General features: G+C 39.2%; 1 protein-coding gene across 6 annotated transcripts in view; it reads right to left on the bottom strand.

Moving 5' to 3' along the window:
- LOC113068401 (arginine-glutamic acid dipeptide repeats protein-like) overlaps positions 1-21,824 on the bottom strand; it is a 144,431-nt gene that overhangs the window by 27,350 nt on the left and 95,257 nt on the right. For 4 of the 6 annotated variants that reach the window (XM_026241176.1, XM_026241177.1, XM_026241175.1 and 1 more), the window contains 6 exons: positions 12,369-12,474; positions 11,450-11,546; positions 9,571-9,675; positions 2,228-2,276; positions 399-523; positions 212-311 (listed from right to left, as the gene is read on the bottom strand). In XM_026241176.1, the coding sequence (XP_026096961.1) occupies positions 212-311; positions 399-523; positions 2,228-2,276; positions 9,571-9,675; positions 11,450-11,546; positions 12,369-12,474 (582 nt within the window). Of the gene's footprint in view, positions 1-211; positions 312-398; positions 524-2,227; positions 2,277-6,488; positions 6,705-9,570; positions 9,676-11,449; positions 11,547-12,368; positions 12,475-21,824 lie in introns of those variants that run through there. The other 2 variants (XM_026241180.1, XM_026241179.1) reach the window with 2 other exon arrangements.

Here is a 21,824-nt window from a genome sequence, read left to right as displayed (position 1 = left end):
TCAGATCAGTGCCTGAAAAAACACTCAGTACAGCAGCAACATAACCATAATTATTTTAATTTATATGCTTTGGCGTAGAAGCTAATCACTATCATAATAAAATAACTTTCCATTCTCGGTTTTATGTTTTTCAAATTTAAATTTAGTATTAGCAAAAACAGCACCTATAAATTAAAATCTGGAGTTAAGGTCAGTCATGTTGTCAACTTACAGTGTTTAGTGCGTTGAGTGTAGTGTCGTCTCGTGAGGCGGCGATGCAGCCGTCCTCTGTTGACCCCCCGTCACACATCCCTGCAAACGCTGCCATGCTCCTGCCAACCACAGAAAGGGAATGAAGTCAAAGCTGACTGTGACACACTGTACAACATTACTGAAAAGTGGGTTGACGTGGGGCTTACCTGGCTGCCCGCAGATACATGAGCAGGTCACAGTCGTTGACCCCAGGCATCCAGACCAGCTCCTCATTCTCTGTCACGGTCTGACCTCCAGGAGAGGGAAAGGGCTGGAGCTCTGGCAGCTTGGCCTAATTTGGCAAAGAGCAGAGGGGACAGACAGCTGCGGTCACAACACAAATAGCACTAGCGATGAGTGCTAAATATCAATTTTCAAATTCATTTAATCTCCACATACATTAAGCCGACGGAGGGGCGCGAACAATCCCGGATGATTAAAATACCTCATTTGAATTACTGAGGCAACTAAACATTATTCAGCTTCCCCTTCAAATACAAAAGCTGAATGCTGATGTCTGTACCATCTATGTTTGTATTGAATGTAGGCTACTTACTGTGCAGATACTGCTGTTAATTTCAGATGGTTGTGGTTATTGTTTTCAACAGCCAAAAGCCAGTTTGGCCTATTAAATACCAAATAAACATCTTGTTTATGCACACTTTCCTTCTTTCTTGTTTGTTGCTTAAAAAAAAAAAAAAAAAAAAAAAACTGAAATCGGTATCAGAATCGGCCAGTTTGCTTGTAAAAAAAAAAATCGGTATCGGAATCGGCCATGAAAAATCATGATCGTGCATCCCTACTATGTAGCTGCTTTGTGGTTGCTAAGGTGTTTTTAGTCCGTTATTAGGAGGTCATTGGATACCTAATGCCCAAATTTGAGCAAGCATAACTAATAAACTCACAACATTGTTTTGTTTGGGCTTGGTAAGATTTTATGTTTTTGAAAATCTCTCATGCTCACAAAGGCTTGGTTTATTTGATGGAAAACAACATTTTTTGTAAGATATTATTACTGTTTTCTATTTCAATATATTTGAAACCTATTTTTTTTTTACTTATAACTTATTCCTACCCTGGCAAAACTTAATTTTTTATAGATTTCTTTGTCACATGATCCTTCAGATATGCTAAAATGCTGATTTGGTGATCAAGAAACATGATTAATGTTAAAAGCACAGAACGACTTAGAATAGCATTAGTATGCTTTCACCCATGTTTCTTGTACATTTTGTCCAGAAACCCTAGTCTAAACTCCTTCAGCAGAATGTTGCCAAGGTAAAATACAAAAATCATGCACTCAAATAAATCCTAAGAGAAAACCTCAAAAGTTATTTCCAAACATATAACTAACTTTCAGTTCTAAAGTTTTACAGATCCTTTCCACGTTGGATCAGAATCCATGGTGTGCTAGTCTGTAATGGCCGGACGGCCCTGCAGAGCTTTATTACCGCAAACTTCATCTAAAGTCATTTGAAGTAACCCTGGGCAGAGGTCCTGCCGCTGGTTTCACTCCACATGATAACTCAAACAGATCTCTGGGAGGATATACTCTAAAACATCTGACATTAATTGCTAGTGGTGCTTAGTCTTTTTCATCGTGTGCCATCGTCTTTAGCGATCTCCCTTTTGGCTTTTCAATTTCAGACCGCCGTGACCGTTCCTAATTCCCATAAAACACTGTTGAATGTGTCTAATAAATCCCACACCCTCCGAGCAGCCAATTTCCAAAAACACTATTCCACATGAACGTTGCACTGCGTGAAGAATCCATCAACCGTCTTCTTGAATGCGTGACGAGGACATGTTCTTGTTAAATATGCAGGTGACAGAGGACCAGAGGTAATATCTATCAGTTCTTGTGCTTGTCAATCAAGCAACTGCTTAACATGAGCTTCGGATATCGCAGCTCAATCCACACCACAAGCTTTTAACAAGCAATGTCACGGAATACAAGGTTTCATATAACATGCTAAGCATTTGTAAAGAGACATACCTGGTGACTGGGACCGACTCGAATCTCCCCTTGTGTACTGTTTAAGCGCCTGAAGAAAAAAAAAGAGAGAGGAAGAGCAAAAAATAAGTTGGTTATAGAATGTCATCCATAAATGTCTCACTATTTTCTTAGTATATAAGTATCATGCAGTTTATTAAACTCAACCTCTTGGAGTTAAGTATAGTGCGTTGTATAATGGAGACTGACATCTCTAGTTACTTGGGACTTAATCTGTATTAGTATTAAAAGCCCAGATTGTTAACCTTCGGACTATGACAGCCTTTCAACAGGTTTATTTACAGGTTTTTACTTCTCTAAAACATTTTCAACACCCTGACGGTGCTTTTAGGGAATTATACGGCTTTATCAACACAATACGATAATCACATTAATGCATGATTCACATTAATTCACAACAGAGCCGAAGAGGAAGTGATGTGGATTTAAATCTATAGACCAAACAAAGGCACAAAAGGTGATGAACAGCACAGTCAACGCTTCTCGTTCCCAAAAGTCCAGATGATAAGCAGAGAGGAAGGGAGAGACAGGGAGTCCTGAAATGGCTGCGGTTACAAACCCGTGGCAGTAACCATGGCAGCTACAATTTAATAATAGTGCTCCGATCTCCAGCTGCAGTGGATTAAAGAAAATGACAAGATGTTCCTTTTGAAAAGCCTTCTCCGCTCCGTTGCCACGGCAACAGCGCTGATTTCCAAATAGCCAGGCACGGAGCGGGGCCCAGAAACTGTCACTATGATTTGCGTCCAGAGTAGCTCTCACTCCACCGCCGGGCTGGCTGCCCGAACCTGGCTGCAAAGTGAGGAGAGGTTAGGGCCTCAAATCATATCCCCCTTCATCAGGGTACATTTCAGAAACAACGCTCTCTCTCTCCCTCCAGCATGGTCCACTAAAAACACAAGCTCAGTCGATGGAGGAAATTCCACACTGAAACAAATATGGCAGACAGATGAAGCAGCAGCAGACAGGCCTTCATTAAAAGCTTTTCAGCATTGAGCTGTTTAAAGTTTTAAGAGTCTGATTCTAAAGCTCGTGACTCCTATAATGAAAGACAAACCCACATGAAATAAATCGCCAGGCAAGCATTATGGCGCTCTTGGCTGAAACTGAATCTGCTGCGAGATGATGGCGATAGCGGAGGGGAAAATCACTCAGCCGGGTTCCTAAATATTCTGCAGGCTCTGCATTTTTGGAGGCTCTGAATTAGGAAGCAAAGCACACAAGAGACTAGGAGTATGATCTCAAGGCTGCCACAGTAAGATCGCATACAGAACAATCTCTCCAACATGCGTCAAGGCAAAATGCAAACAATTCAGCTAGTGGAGGAAAATAAAATCCTATTGTTTTCTATAAAATGATTAAATTGTGTTGCAATAGAAGCTACAAAAGAGACATATTTAGATGAAACCTACTGTAAACCTAGGGCTGGGCGATAATTCAATAACGATAATTATTGCTAAATAATTTTCCTTGATAAAGCGATATGAAGAGTTCTATATATGTTCGATATAATGTTTATGCGCCCAAAGTGGAACAAAACAGCACACTGTTTATCTGCTCCGATCAAAGTTCGAACAGCCGCACAGCGCGAGTTCATTAGAGCAGATGCATTAAGTCCGTCACGCGAGAGATCCAGTGTGAAGCACGAATAGAGCGAAGAACACAAATGACTGTGATTTGACACATAGCAATGAGACAGTCAGAAAGCTCAATCTACACATCGCCATCATTTACCATGGATTTACTGTAGTAAAACTCACTGAACCATGGTATTGTGGCTGAAACTGGTCAAAATAAATTGAACCTTATAAAACTGAGGTTGCTACAATTTTTTACGGATGTTACTGATTTTGATAAATATCTACTTCTGCATCCTAACTCAAGCTCCTTTGAAATGTGCATTCGTAAGACACAAAAAAGTGATATTATTAATATTATCAGGCAACCCAAACTGGTTTCTTTATTTGAAACAAAATCACTCGCTTGAACATGCAAAAACTTAGAAAAAAATTAAGAAATCTATTTAGATATTTTTTAAAGGAAAATAATGGTCTGGTTTCTACAACTTTTGCTTTGGAGCAAAAATTTGGCTTTAAACTTGAGAGAAATAAAAGATTTGACATGTATCATAATAATCATCAATATGAACTAATATGAAATAAATGTATCGTGATAATTTTTTGGCCATATTGCCCAGCCCTCCGTAAACCTAATATACTTCAACATGGAAATAATGTTTTAACAATAATACTTTTAAATTTCAGTAATTAAATATTTTAGATAAATTTTCTGAATTAACATTAAAACATTTTTTTTTTTTTTTACATTTATATTAACATTTAAGCATTTGGCAGACTTGCATTGCATTTCTGGAATCCCATGACTCTGGTGTTGTTAGCACAATGTTCTATTGTTTGAGATACAGCAACTCTTTAATTAGAATAATTCAAAGATATGTTATTTAATAATTTAAATAATTATTTAATAATTAATAAAACAGATTAATTTATATTTTTAATTCTATACACACACACACACACACACACACACAGACAGACAGACAGACAGACTCCATACAATTTCTTATTAGGTTATTATTAGTACCGACAGATATTAACAGATTAATCTTTAATTTAACTATTAATAAAGAATCAATTTTAATGAACCCATTACCATTTTACAGGTGTAACTAAGACTGACAATTTAACTATGAACTTGTACACTGTGTAAAAATTTTGTAGAAAAAAAAAAAAAAAATCAAACTTTTATCTTAATGAGTCTGACAACATGTGTGAACACTTATGCCAGGGACATTCCCTGGCTTGACATCCCTTGAATCAAAAGGTCAGAAAATTGCACTGGACAGGCAAATGAAAAATACCAGCATGATATTCCTGAGACACGTGCTTTTAAAATGTAATCACAATTTAAAATGTAAGATCACATGTGACCCTGGACAACAAAACCTTTAAGTGTCAATTTTTCAAAATTGTGATTTATGCATCATTTGAAAGCTGAATAAATGAGATTTCCATTGATGTATGGTTTGTTATGATAGGACAATATTTGGCCGACATAAAAACTATTTGAAAATCTGGAATCTGAGGGTGCAAAAAGTAAAAATACTGAAAAAGTCAGCTTTAAAGTTGACCAAATGAATTATTACCAAGCATATTACAGAACAAAAGTTTTTATATACTTATGTTAGGAAATCTACAAAATGTCTAAATTGAGCACGATCTTTTATTTGTATTCCTAATGGCTTTTGGCATTAAAGAAAAATCAATAATTTTGACCCATACTATGTTTTTTTGGCTATTGTTTAAAAATATACCCCCAGTGACTTAAGACTGGTTTTGTGGTCCAGAGTCACATATAATGTTATCTTGGAGTGCTTTCATGCTTACAAAACTCACACCAATACAATCATTTTAAATATGTACTTTCTCTGGTAAAGTTACTCATTACAGAAAAGGGCTGGATTTCCAAACTACAGATTCACCATAATTAAAACAAACAGATTATACATATTTTAAGCTTATGGAATAAACTAAAAACAAATCTTAGAATACAATTATCATAAACTACATGTACTTTAATTGCAGCAGTAGCTCCAGCACACGAGGCGCTGTCAACACAAGCACAACATCCTGCATATTTTGACTCGACCACGCGCACGGCAATCAAGCCCGGCCACGCCCCCTCCGTCAATATCCTCCAATCACCGTAAGACTCCGAGACGCCAATAACACACCAAATAAACCCCAACTTTCATTGACAGCGCTTTTAAACCCTTCAGAATACCTGATGCTTTCATTATAAAGTCACATCTTAAGGTGAGAACAAAGCATCCGACTATCCTACGCCATACCAACCCGACTATCAATACAATCCAGCGTACTGCGAAGCCATAATACGACCGTCTCTCTATTATATGAATTCTGTCAAAAACAAAGTTCAGTCGCTTATGTCAGACAATCCCCACAATCCGCTTGAAGACCGCATTTAAAACACTAGCATGAAAGCACACTGCGTTTACATTAGCAGTGCTAAATTAGCAATGCTAAAGCTACTGACAGCAACATATAAACAACCGGACAACGCTATCAACGCGATTTAAAGCACGGACAGCGGTTTCATCCAGTCATACGCGTATATAAGATTACAACAGGCGCGCGAGGCTGTACGAACAGTATGACGCGCGTCGATCGCTTAACAGATGACGACGGGCATGCTAACGTACCTGCGCGGACTGAACAGGTCGTCCATGTCGGAGCCAGAGCTGCTGTTTTATTTGGCAGAGTGAGGAATAAAGTGTCCTCTCGCACCTATTTATGTAGGTAGTCAAAATGGAGGATCACGCATTCAGTCAGTCAGCTTTTACACTGAGCTTGTGCTGTGACCGACAGACAGCACTGAGCATGTGCCGCGACCTCACTCACACGCGCGCGCATAGGAATCACAGCCCATCTCTCCTGCTCTCTCTCTCACACACACACACACACACACACACACACACACACACACACACACACACACACATCATGCTGTTGCATACCAAACAAGCAGGAGGAGGGAGTCGAGGGGTGTCTGTGATTGAGTGGGGGACCAGTGAAGGGGGCTCCTAACCAGCGACTCAACACCATTCCTCCTCTGTTTATCAGCGGCAGCATCTTATTACCCCTCAAACTTCCCCTCTCCTCTGGCTCCTAATGCATCCCATTATTGGAGCATCACGAGACTATGGTAATGGGTCCTACTGTAATCCTGCTTTTTTCCCCCTTGACACAAGCATCCAGGCTATGATTGTAATACACAAAGGAATGGGGGATTTAACTATTCATTCCCAATATGCTTGGACATTTAATAGAGATGTCACATTATGAGCGTGTAATATTGTACATTTACATATATTTAAAAATGCACACATTTGCAAATAAAAAATTGTAATCACTATAAAAAGACACTGGTACACATTATGGTATGCATACAATAAATAACTCATACAGGGCTAAATGAAGATGAGTAAATTAATTAGTAAATATACATTTTTCATTTTGAGTATTTTCCCCCAATTCCTTTAATGTTTAATTTGTTTAAAAAATTTAATTCCTCTGCATGTTTAATACATCTCAGAAAAATGTTACATCAAATTTAAATTTAAATATATGTAAATAGTTTCTTTATTTAAAAAGTAGCCCATTAACAACAAAAAGACACAGCCATTTAAAATCAAATCATTGTTCTTTGTACTGTAATGCAAGTGCACAACAGAGACAAGGCCGTAAAATATTGAATGGATATTCCAGCGAAGCCTGGATGATTGTTACGGTAGGAAATAAGCTTTGAGAGGTGTTTTACGTTACATTATTAATGCTACAACAGTGTGACTAGCATCTCAGACTTGGCCATGCAGTAAAAAAAACAAGCATCATCCATTTCCTGTCATGTATTGGTATTTTAATTTATTATTACTAGAAATGTGCCTGTATTTGGTAATGCAATATATCACAGTAATGCATATGCACAGTAATTTTATCGTAGGCACTTCTAAATACGTGAATAATTATATATTAAAAATTATTTTTTTAATAGTAAGAATACTATTCCCATCAACTGGTCAAAATGCACAACACAGCTGTATGCTGCTTTAAAGAGGTGTGCTCTGATGTAAACAATCAGGCATGAGAAGCACATGGGGAACATGTGAGACATGCTGAATGAAAGCACTTTCACTCTCAGACAGTAGATGGCGCTAAACTGCAGAAAATGCCATTAACCTGGAAGCCCCATAAATAATGCAGCAGAGCCACTTTCTATAACTTATTTAAATAATTTTAAATAGCCATTCAGATTTGTGTATCTGCTATGGGTGTTCATTACAGTGCCAAATGCTTAAGTATTTAGACAATAGGCAATTAATATTCAAACTTTTTTTTTTTTTTAATCTGGACTACAACATGCTCTAGAGTTTTGGTTCTTTATTGTTCATTCACACTTTACATTAGGGCTTCATTAGTTAACATTGTTTAAACTGCCAATGAAACATTCTTCTGAACATTCATTAAATCTGAGGTATTCCAATATTTAATAACATGTTGTTAAAATGTAAATTTGCAACTGTGTAATTTAATAAGCTAACATGAACTAAGACTTGTATTTTTTTAACAAAGATTAATAACTTCTGTAGCAAATGTAGCTATTGCTCATTGTGAATGTTAATGGTTAACTAAAGAGATCTTACTGTAAAGTGATACCTATGGGTCTTTATAGTTCTTTTGCACTTTAATCTGTGTAAAACTTAACTTTATATATTTTTCTCAAGTGCTTTATTGTATTTAAATGTTCAGTTATTTTTGTTATAAGAAAAAAGTTATTTAATCCGTTATGCTGTATGTGACAACTTTTTTCAAATTGAATTTCAATAATGTGATAATACAGTATACAATGATAATTTTAGAAATTACAACAGAAAAAATGTGATACCGGCATATCCCTAATTATAACATGTATCTGTGAGAAAATGACTTTTTAATAATGAGTCTTCACAGCTTAAAATCTGATTCCAAGAACCAAATATTGTGGTCAAATATTAAAGTATATTAATATATAATATTATGGTCAAATATTAAAGTATATATACTACTGTTGAAATGTTTGGGGGCAGTACAATTATAATAATAAATAAATATATGTGTGTGTGTGTTTGGTGACAATAAAACATTTATAATGTTACAAATTAATATCAAATAATTTTTTTTTTTTTACTTTATATTCCTAAAAAAAAGTTCCCATAAAAATATTAAGCAGCACAAGTGTTTTCAACATTGATAAGAAGTGTTTCTTAAGCATCAAATCAGGACAGATTTCTGAAGGATTTTTTAAAATTGTTATTTTGTACAAAATTTCACAATGCTTTTTTTTTAAAAATTGTGTTTTGATCAAATAAATGCAGTCTCGATGAGAAGATTTAAAACAATAACCCCAAACATATGAACATGTACATAATTTTTATAGGCAATTTATAAAGCAAAATTGAGGTGTGATAAAATTCCCCAAAATGTGGAGATGGAAAATAAAACTCAAAAAGCAGGCTTCCACTGTCAAAGACAGGCTATAAAACAGACAACTGTATCCTTCATGATTTAATCTATTCTCAAACTGCCTTTATGCACTACAGGACAATTTAGAGTGAATAAAGCAAACCCAGCAACTGCACACCTGATATGAATCATAAAATCTCTATTTGTAAAATATTGCGACAGAGGATCTGAAGACAGAACATGCCGGAGGAGGGCCGATTATTGAAGTCAGTAAAGGCTTACCTGGTTTCTGGGTTATATCCCAAGATGTAGAAGAAAGAGTCGATTCGTGCTTTGAACTCCCTGGCAGCAAATATGTCAGAAAAGTGTGAAATGTTACATTTCCCCCTGCAAAGAAACAGAGCAAACAAATCAGTGTCATGGTGCAAAAACATTTCCAGATTTACACTTCTATAGGAATAAAGGAATAGTTCACCCAAAGTTTTCGCCATTATTATTTACTCACTCTTATTTGTATTTATATTTTATTTCACGTTCACATTACATGCTCTTATTTTGCCAGTTTGTTCCTTTTGTATAAAAAAAATAATTTTGGGATACTGTGTGGGTAATCTTTGGGGTTACAGGATCAGAGTATTGCTGTATAGTTGAATTATTAATGCTCTTTCCCTTCATCCTGTTAAGTCAAACAATGCAGAGCGAAATGCCTTTACGAATCATGACATTTTTACAATCCTCCCTTTCTGCACTATACATCTCCAACGTCAGGGCATATCAAAATAATAGGCATCAGTGTTTATGCACTGGTTCAATACCTTGCTCATAAGATGAAAGGAACGTGAGGCTTGGAGCAGGCATTACGACATGCTAGCGGAATTCATTGAGTTTATCTAAAGCCCTGTAATAAGTCAAATCAAAGGGCTCTCTGTGCAGCAGAAGTTGCAGCTAATTTGCCCTGAAATAAGTGGTTCAGAGCTGTGGCTTAGTGTGCTGCCTCCAGATGGTTTCAGTTAAGAGAGAGTGAAGGAAGAGAAAGAGGGGGAAAATACATCACATGGGTAAAGACAGACTGAGAAGGTCTGGTTTCTTGACAATAAGCATGCCTGTACTCTTTTTCCTGAGCCTCATCGCAAAAGAACGTAATTGCTTTCAGTAATGCGTTGCACGCAGAATCGCTGTGAAATGGTAGTCTGTACTGAGACGACCACTCCTGTAGTCCACTGAGAGGATCAAAATGTCTGTTCACAGCTTTTAAAGACTTCATTCTTACATCCCACAGCATCTGTAACTGCCAGAGGTTTCTTTAATGACTAGAGATCATGGGAGCTAGTGCTGGCTTTTATTCATAATGCATTTGCATATTCATCAGAATAGTTTCACAAGTTGCCAGTGAGCCACCATGAGTAACAACAGCCTGAGACATGTTTAATAACTTCTGATTTAAATAGTAATTATAGGTTTGATTCATTTCCAAGAAACATATCAAACTGTCCATTAAAATTAATCATTTCAAAACTTAAAGCAGCTATCAACCAAAAAGGCCCTAAGCTGGATTTTGTTCTATCTTTAATTTATACATTTATTATTATTATCATCCCAAAAAAATAAAAAATAATAATAAATAAATAATTATATATATATATATATATATATATATATATATATATATATATATATATATATATATATATATATATATATATATATATTTATTTATTATTATTTTTTATTTTTTGGGATATATATATATATATATATATATATATATATATATATATATATATATATATATAGGTTACAATAATAGATTACAATTAATATTAAATAATGCTGCATAATTATGTATTGTTATACTGGTGCATGTAAACAATATATAATATTAAAACAACATTTAACATGAATACAAATAAATAAATACAATATAAAAATAAATATTCTTTGTATATACTTTGTATATATATATAAAAATATATATACAGTATACACATACACACACACATACATACAAACGAACTAACGCAAAAATATTGGGATTGAGAGGTATTTGAGTTGTACTGAATTTTGAGAGGTTTTTCTCTTTTAGGTGAAGTCTTAAGCACTTTACTGCTGTGGACGAATAAATCAACTGTTAAGCACAGGTAAATGTAATTCTGTTTGTTACCTGAGGGCAGCAGCATGATAGGTGTCCACATAGTCTGAGATGAAGAGCTCTCTGCTCTTAACCACAGGATCAGTAATAACCAGCTCACGACCAGAGTCTGAAGAAAGAGACGGAAAGCAGACACGGAGCGTGAGGGGCATCCAGACTGCCGCTAATAAAAATGTGCACACATAATAAATGCAGCCGAGACACAAAAGAAACCAGACAGACGCACAAACACTCGCACAGCTCATGAAATATGACTGTTATAGACACAATGAAAGCAACAGTACAACAGCTCTTGGAAATGGACAATAGAATCCAAAAGGAATTAAGCAATGGGTTTCAATAAAAAATATATAAAAATAAATTCAACTGAAAAGGCTGCATGAAATAATTGAACTGTATTTTTATGGTGAAACATGCAAATATTTCAATGACAAATGTCACAAAGATCCATAAAGACAGTACTGGATGAACATTCGTATTCAGATGGCATCAGCACAAATAACAATGGCTGCCATGTCAGACTAGACAGTGGTGCAGCAGGTGGCGGCAAGCTGGCAGAAACGCAAGCCTTCTTAATGCTTTATTAGAGAGTGGTGTGAATCAAAGTGGCAGAGCCCCCCAGCCTGTTATTACTGCCTGATGTGTGTATCAAGCTCAGATTTTCTGCTGATAGTCAGGAGAATGAGAGCTCCGAGGGCACATTGCTCTGAAAGTTATTTGCACTTCACGGCCCCGCTGTCGCTCTTGAGGGAGCGTTACCAGGGAAACAAGGGTAGGAGGGTGGTCTTTTTTTCCAAATCCACATTTATTTGAGATGCCGTTCTCCCATCAAACTTCACAAACCAATAAGCAGGGGTGGTTACATAAAGAATGGGGGGCAAGAAGGATCCCTCAAATGGTGTCCTGTGTTTTTCAGCTAACACACACGTACCGTTCTCATTGTTGCGGTCCTGCACCAGGTGCTGGTAGACGGAGTCAGGTACCTCAGATTGACGGTAATACCATTTCACATTCATTAACAGATGGTCCCTTTTACTCTGAAAGAGAAAAATAAACATGCGTTAAAATAAATAGACAGTGTTTGTTTGTTAACAGCGTCGCAAATTGAGCTCTTGGCAAACGTGAACCAGTGCCACAACTGGGTTTTTAGTTCTAGTCGTCCTGTGCCAAAAGCCCTGAGTGGAATAAAGTCAATTAAAAAGGGATTGAAGGCATTTAATTCTTTATTAAAGCAAACAGCTTCATGCCATGTGTGTGTGTGTGGGGGGGGGGGGGGGGGGGGGCTGAAGAAACATGCATGGTTCATATTCAGGCAACTAAAAATGAACAACAACAAAAATGAGGCTATCTTTGTCTAGGCAAACATCAGCTGCCACTCCCCTCTTTACCGCAGCTACACTTAAAACACCGCCACCCGCTGTCCGTCCATGGGACTGCATGCAGCCGCCTTCGCTGCAGTAGCACAGAACGACCAGCAAGCGGCAGCACTGAGTCGTGTCCAGACCTCCCAGAGGCGATTCCAAGAGGGGCCAGAGAGAGGGAAGAAAAGGGCAAAGCACTGTTTTTATTCCCTGACATGAAATATTTATTATCCTCTCACACGAAACCAACTGACCATTCAAATGGTTTAAAAGGACATTAAAGAAACCACAGCTCAGCAGACTCAGGCGACAAGACCCCCGGAGCAGCGGCCAGAAATCACAGTCATCTTTAACATGACTAAAGATTACCACATTCCCCACAAAAGACAGAGTGTGTGCCACTGCTCCAGCCTAGTGGAAAAAAAAAACCCAGGGTGGATCACAGAGCCAAGGGTCTTTTTTTTTATTGAAAGCCTGATTCACTTCATGCAGCCCTGGCTTCTCAAGAGGGGTGGATGGGGGCTGAGCTCATTGTTGAGATATTTCAAGACTCCTGCCACCTTTACTGAGGTCACTGGAAACTACTAGGAGGGAGAAAATGAAGTAGAATATCCACTAAAGAACAGCAAAAGTGTTCAGAAATGTTCAAACAGAATGCTATCTTTTCAAATGACTGACAAACGAAAGTTTTTAAATAAAACAATCTCTTGATATAAACAAAGACTTCTGTGCTCTTTTTGTTCAAAATTAGAGGTAACCAAAGCATTTGAATCACAATCCAAACAAAGATGCTTTATACATGCAGCATGAGCAGTTTTTTAATCCAAATTGGATTGTATAATTTAAAACAAAGTTCCCCTGAGGGTTCTCCCTCCCCCAAATGTATCGGGAATTTAACATCTCAACCGAAATATTTGTAGCGATGTTCAACCGGCTCGTGGTACATCATTACATCCCTAATCCTTGGTGTTAAAGACTATAAATATGAGGAATCTAGGCAAAATTGAAAGTGTGCTGCTGTTACTGGTATGATTGAGATGGTTAAAACCCAATTTAAATGAGATTAAAGGCACTCTCTGTAACTGGGCCACTTGAATGTGTCATCAGTGGTGTTGTCAGTGCTTATTACACCGCAGATGGGGAGACAACCTGTGCTCCTCCGGGGGATTCAGAGCTTGGTTCAGCTGAGGATGGAGGTTGATGGAAACTAAAAGCAGTGTGGGGGTCGCTCTGAGCCCTCCTCCCTAAATTTACACCATTCAAAATGGACATTAACCCTATAAAATATTGTTTAAACATGCATAAACACCTCCAGATCTCTAGAACCAACACCTACTGTTTGCTAAGATATCTTTGGTCCCAAACAGTTCCTTACGTGGCTGAATGGTGCAACCTTTCCTGTCACTGCTCTAGAGCTGGAAATGACTGTTTCATTATCAGACCCTAATTATGTTTGCATGTTACACTGAACAGATCACTGCGCAGAATCAAATTATCAAGATAAGCACTCTGAGGCGGAGAGAGCCAGTCGAATGGAGGCAGCGGCGAGGAGCCCATTACAATTACAATGCTGAATTGATTAGTGACATTCCACACAGCACTCCCTCCCTGAGCCGCTCTTCATCCGGCTGATCCCAGCACAGCTTAAAGCCACCTCTTCAAACACATGACTGAATTAAGACTGCTCGAGGGGCCCGCTGGCTCACTTATAAACTGGGTCTCAGTCAGCAATGGAGACAGTAAAGGGACAGATTTCCACTCCTTCAGAGGAGCAAGGCATCCCAGAGGAGAACGGAGGGGGTTATGGTGGTCTGTCCGCTCTCTTCTCTTCTCTCTATAATGGTGCAGCTTCATTTGTCTGATCATTGAGCACTAAATCTGGCAGTCACAAGGTAATAAAAATCAGAAACGACCTCTCCACCCATTATGAATCTGATACATTCGTTTTTCGAGTCTCATAGGGCTGTGTGAAAGCACTCAGATTTCATTATTTTAAGTTATTAATAATTATGAAGCAGTAAGTTATTCATTTAAACTTCAGAAAAATACACACAATACACGCATATACAGAAACACACAATGCATCTATAAAATGTATATATAAGAGTGTTTATAATACACTTCAATCCAAACATGCATATTGTGATGCGTGAGATGAACAGCCAGTGTGAGTGTCAGAGTGCTATAGAGGCTGAAGCTGGACTCTACGAGGTCTGGCTGGAGGGGGAACAGAGCAGGGTGGAGTCTACCAGGGGTCCACCAGCCGGGCTTTCCACAGGGAGCTACTGGACTAATAATATCCTGATGTGTGGCACACAGAGAAAGATGTCTGAGGACTATTCATAAGTAATATGAGAATTAAAGAGCTGCTTGAGCCATGCTTTGGACGCAAGAACCGAGGTGGTAATGAAAGGAAAATTACACGAAGCGAATGCCTGCGCACATTGCGTTTGAGTTAGTCACGGTTTATTACATGCTATTGCTGAAGGTACCAACACTGATATGGCTGCCGTGGCTGAACCTCCCACCCCTGTTATCTGACGTTGCGTATCGTCAGCTGACATTTTGTTTGTTTAGCGTAATCATTAAACATGGGGGCAGCTGCAGCAGTGCTGGCAAGTCTTAACTGTTAACAAGCAGCTTGAAGCAGTCACATGGCTCCCACATTAACAGGAGATGGTCAAACAACCACAACCTGGGCCCTCATGCGCTCTTCTCACATAACCAACCCAAAGCAAAGCAAAGCAAAGCCAGACCCTGAAGCTCCCCACCTAAAGCAGATTAACAGAAAATGTGTGTTTATTTTCTCTCGTTCGTTCCGGTTTCCCTAACCAAACTGGGCTCAGACTAGTGCAGAGGAACTGAAGAAAAGCAGGAGTTTTCACAGTTCCTTGGGTTTCTTGGGGGCTTTGACAGGCATGCGAAGAATCCAAGCGGCTCGAGCGCTTGTTCTGCCCAGTGCATGTACATGCTGGTGGCATTAAGGGGACAGATCTATGATCTACAAAACCTAATATGATTAGCGAGGAGCGGGCAGACAGGAAGGGCTCACGCATGATGGATGCGCACACCGAGACAGTTTCCGCCCATACGCTCGCTCTCTCTTAAACTGCCTCTCAGACATAGACCAGACGCAGCTCTCTCCATACACACACACACACACAAGTACTTCCATCTGGACCTCAGCTCACATGTGCCTGAGTGACAAAAAGAGGAAAAACATCTTGTTGTAAGCCCCAAAACAGCCCTGTGAACAAAAACGTCCCACGTGAATAAAGACATGTAGCACGCTTTTCCTTTTTTAATGAGTAAAGAAAAAGAAGCGAGCCTCACATAGACTCCTTTCAACTCGAGCCGTTGAAGGAGAGCAATTGTGCTGCCCTGCCACTGTCAGACTGAAACTAATAATGGTAAACAAGTGTTGATGACATGTTTCTCCCCTGCAAAAGCCTGTGTACAGATTACTCCTCCGCCTGTCTACAAGAACAAATGGAGGGAGGGAGGGAGAGAGTCACAGCTGTGATGCCGGCACAGATAGGACCTTTATGCTGCTCAACACCGGGTGCCTCTCTCTCTCCCTCTGCTGTTTAGATATTAAATCTCGACTCACGTTGAACAAAGTCTGCCCATCTGTCAGCCACTCTCTATATTGGATTTGATGAGCATTTTTAGTGTCACAAAACCAGGATAAATCTACACCCCCCGAACCTTGCGACACAAATCCACTCATGTGAGCTCAGGTCCAAAACCTAGTGAAGCTGTCTGCCTAGGTAACATTTTAAGGCATGTTCCCAACCCAAAACAAGGCAGTTACATCACTCACCCCTACTAATACACAATTTCAGCCAAATTTTACAGCTCTGCCCCAGAACCTAAGGATCTGCCTCAGGCTATTTCCACATGAAGCCAGAGCTTTCCCTTTCCACCTTAGAAAGTAGCTCCATAAGTAGAGGATAGAAAGCAAATCAGATCAATACGTTTTGGAAGGAAACCACCGTTTCCATCAATCATGCCTGAAGCCAAAGATCCGTAGACATTATTTTATGTTTCTGTCCATTTAGCGGCGACTTGCACCATGCTGGGTGTACAAATAATGTTAATTAAGATGTCCCTGCTACTGCTGCATCCATAACACCAGACTCAAAAACACAGTAACACTTAAAACACTCGACTCTCTGCACTTCACATAATCACCTTCTCACTATTTCCTCACTCTGATTCCTGATCTCGAAGGCTATTTCCTGTAGCTGGCCACTGGGCGAGATCTCGTCAGGTGTGTTTGATATAAAGAGGCAGTGGTTGTGATGGGTATCACAGTGTTTGTAGGGTTGCTACACACAGCAGGTGTGACTGGCTCATATCCCTTCCCCCCTTTTCCTCTTTCAAAACAGTTTCTTTCCCCTCACTCAACCCCCCACTCGGTACTCAAACACATCAGTTACTGCCTGAATGCTGGGGGCTGGACATGAAAGGAGGGGGTGTTTCCTGAGACATGATTGACAGCAGTCTCCAGGCAAACAATGGGTGGGAAGATAACGTTAATATTTAAAAGGTTGTTATTGTATTGCTTTGAAGGAAAACACTTTTTTCTTCACGCGACTACACTGATGGTCAGGTCTATTGTTCATGTAATGTTTTGCTATGGGAGACATTAAAATATGCAAACCAAACCAGAGACATTCTTCTGAAATGGTTAAACAAAACAATATATCAAAGATCTGTAAAGCATTTGAGGGGAATGACAAGATACTTGCATAGTTTCTAAAATAGCTAAATACAGACTACTCTTCCTTTAGTTGTGGTTGTTTTTGAGCCATCCAGAGAACAGCAGGAAATGAAGAGCTCTGAATACAGCTATCAATAACAGGCCAAATCAGAAAGCTTTGCAGTACACACACACACACACACACAAAAACAAACTATCAACGCCACTGCTCAATTGAAAGCGCCCAGACAAAATAAATCATATTCTACCCACAATGTGAATTTGCAGCCTGAACTGAATGTGATTGTATTATTTTGCGGTATCCAGTCACATCAAACACAATAAATAGACATCATGGCTCTCTATTGTGTAGTCGCCATTGACAGCACTCAAAAAAAACAACATACAGTACCTAACACTTACAGTGCCAATACAGCAACCTTAACCCTTATGAGCAGGTTCTTTTAATGAAGTGGTCAAAAATGCTCAAACACTTTAAATCAATGAACTGTTCACTGAATTGGCTTAGTCAATAAAATTATAATCTGATTTATAATCTGTACCATTCAAGAGTTTTTCTATAATCTATATATATATATATATATATATATATATATATATATATATATATATATATATATATATATAGATATAATTATTTATTTTAATAAATTATTTATAACAAACAATAAATAAATACATTTGAATATAAAATAATGTAATAAATATTTTATTATTTATTTAATAGGGTAACATGATAAATTAGGTTAAGAATAATATTACAATTATCTAGATAATAAAAAATTCAATCATTTACCAACCAATTCATAGACTACTGTAGCCATTTTAAATCCATTCCCTCTTGCAGTTTTAGATTTGACCTCTTCCTACACCTTGTGTAACATCTTATCTAAAACCTGACTGTGCCAGCCCTAAATGGCTGCTGACAGTGTAGATTTATGGACTGAAGCAGTGTGACTGTCTGTGAGCTCAGGGGACGCCGGATCCATGTTCCTGACCTCAATGGTCACCATCGTAGTATAGAGTTACTCCATAATTCCACAGCTCTCTGACACAACCTTGTCACATGGCCGGTGAGATAATGTACTACAAGAGCACAAGCCTGGCGTACAGCCTCCCAGAAATGTGAAACATCTCAAAACATTTGAGCACAAAGGCAAAACACATGAGCCTGTGAGCTTATCCAGTCCTGAAATCTGTAGAGAGAGCGACAGAGAATCAGTCGCACAAGTAGTGGGCTCGGTTTAGCCTTGAGTCCCTGCTCATGTCTCTGCACCTCCTGAATGAAAGAAGAGAGAGACAGACAATGCACTGCCTTGTTAGTGTGGCCTAATGACTGGGTCGTTTCACTTGCCGGGGAGGGGAGCAGCCATGCATTTATAGATAGACACAGACAGGATCATGGTGGGGTGAAAAAAGCTGAACCGCAGGCAATGGTTGCAGCACGAGTTAAATGAAGAAATAGTGTGTTTATGAGACTGACATATGAATGCTGTGGGGCCTTTATGTTAGGGTACAGAAAAATGAGAGAAAAACATGATGCATGTGAACTGTGCCTGGTTGGCTGGTTAATCCCAGCATTGAGGTTGCAGCATGGGCCGCTGAGCAGTGCCGGGTGTGATGGAGCGCAGTAATGGAAGGCAGAAAATGAGAAGTCTTGGTTAAGCCATGGCTAATCGATCAGTGTGTTCAGGCTGGAGCGAGCCAAGCTGATGCAGGGAAAGTGTCTTGTGCTAACAGACGCTGTGCAAACCCTTCCTCTGTGCTCTGTGCTGTTGTACTCTGACACAATGCTCTTTGTTCTGCTCTGGCTCTAATTGCGTCGCTGACTCACTTGGGTTCTGATTACTTGATTGGGCTGATTACAGCATTCACCTTTTATTGGCCATGTACATGTGGCTTGGCGTTTACGGATTGAGTACAAGAGCAGGTTTTGTACATTAGTGAAACTGTTTGGGGTTGTGATAAAGAGAGATGAGAGAGCTTATGGAAATATTTATAATAACTCTAGCTCAGTTCCAAAACCTAGTGGTGTCTACCAAGATGACATTTTAAAGGAATAGTTCACCCAAAGTTCAGAATTAAAGAACTGTTTTTTATCTTTAGAAAGTCAGTGGGATCCAAAACAATATTAAAAGACTTTTTTTTTCTTTGTAAAATTAAAGTAAAAGCTATTTTTTCTAAATTCCTCTGATTGAGAATAAATATTCATGTTTGTAATGACATGTGGGTAAGTAAATGATAAAAAAAATAAAAATAAATTGGTGAAATATCCCTTTAAGCCACCTTAAGCACATCTCTTTATAACAGCTGATCCAAAACATAGACAGCATAGAAATAAACTATAGAAATAGTTTATTATTTTGATAGAGTAAAAATAATGAAAAATGCATAATTGGAAAGACAAAATGAAACTAAAATAAAAAAAAACAATTAAAAACCATATTAACTCCGTTTATGAGGTTCCATAGCAACATAACTGTAGCAACATTTAAAACAAAACTACCATTTTTAAAACTGAAGATATAAAGAAAGGAAGAAAGGAAGAGAGGAAGACGAGGAAAAATGCTGATCCTTACAAGTCCTGACTGGCTGACAATGATACTCAGCAGGAAGTAGTCTTTACCAAGTACACTCTAGTGGAAGAAGAAAAATCAAGGCAGGACAAAAGCACAATTCCCACCCTCACTTGTGATTCCTTACACACTCCTTTCACCCAGCATCCCCCCGCTCTGGGTTTCCTCTTAACCATCAACCTCTGCAAACACTTAGTTTCTAATACCTCTCGCATAAAGGTGCCAAAGCATTACACAGGCTGGCAAAGGGACGGATCCACATACTAATCCAGCTCACGTGTCCTGAGGTGGGCAAACATTCAATGATCTAGAAGGACCGTGGCGTGGGGTCCTTAGGATGAGTCGAGGAGCTTGTGTGTGTGTGTGTGGACAGACGGTTATCTAACCAGCTTGCGACATGCCAGCTGGAGCCCCGCCCTCTGGCTCGATGTGTGGCACTGTACCCGGTGGCCAAGACAAATTACCACTGACAAATATTCATACAAACATGACACAGATACTGGATATACATCAGAATGACAACACACTTCTTCATGTAGTCAGACAGGCACAGGCGTACACTCACACCCTATACGTTTAGATTTTAATGAGCACGTGTGCACAGCTGAAACCGCTCCCTGTGGGGCGGAGGGGGAGAAATAAAGAGGGGCACCACAGGAAGCTGCTTATCTGTGCTCCAGACTGTCAATCTGCCACAGGAGCCCTGCAATACATGCATGAAGAGAGATCATCTGCCTCCTCCAATCCCTTTGCCTTTTTAATTACACACACGCACTACGTACAAACACACACGGGTCTGTGCATGCGCACAACTTCCAGGAAACAATGGAGATCTCCTTGTCGAGTCTGGCTTTGACTCTGTGGCAAGGAGAGGAGATGAATATCTCTCACAGGGATGAGGAGGACACGGGCAGCTGGAGTTCAAGGGTCACGTCTGACACTCAGCCCATGGTTGCACACACACAGCATACCATCTTTAAGCTGTATATCAACCGTTAATACACACACATCTCTACCAGCAGCTACCAAGTTGGTTCTTTGTTATAGAGTGCCTACACAGTCCTGCCAGACAAGAGCTGAGGTCAATCTAATTAGATGTAATGGGCAGCAGCGGGTGCACACACACACACACACTGAAGTAACCGCACAGACAATTTCCCATGCACTAAAATGTGAGCATATGGTCGGGGGAGGGCTGCAGAGACATCAGCCATTTGACATTTTCATCAAGTACCATAGTACACTCGGAGTAATCTGATATCTCGATTGTCAGAGCGATGTATCAGCCTCCATCGCAGAACTAATGTTGAATAGAGCTGGTGCAGAAGATGCGCCACCGGACTAGATTACAAGAAGAAAAGAAACATCTCATGCATTAACGTCTGCTGAGATGAAGAACGATGCAAAGTGAGGTTGACAGCTCATTGTGGTCTTTGGTCTATGAATGTGTGTGTGTGTTTGGGGTGGGGGGATTGGGGTACTGATGGAACCTGGCTCAGCATCATTAGTGCACCAGTCAGTAAATTATCCCTCCAGCCTTTTGCACTAGATCCGCCCACTCACATACCAGCCAACAAGCTTCCGGGTGGATGATTGACAACCCTGAGCAGCCAGTGGCAGAGCAGGGAGCGTCTCGATGTGATAAAGCACTATCAGAGCCGTTTTGTGTATGATGACTGAAAAGCACCGTTTGTTTGCAAGCCTGCTGAGATTTACAACCATTT

The sequence above is a fragment of the Carassius auratus genome, linkage group LG44F, assembly GCF_003368295.1.
Source record: "Carassius auratus strain Wakin linkage group LG44F, ASM336829v1, whole genome shotgun sequence".
Lineage (NCBI taxonomy): Eukaryota > Metazoa > Chordata > Actinopteri > Cypriniformes > Cyprinidae > Carassius > Carassius auratus.
The sequence above is the reverse complement of the archived record's forward strand: the minus strand, read 5'-3'. Positions and strand labels throughout refer to the sequence as shown.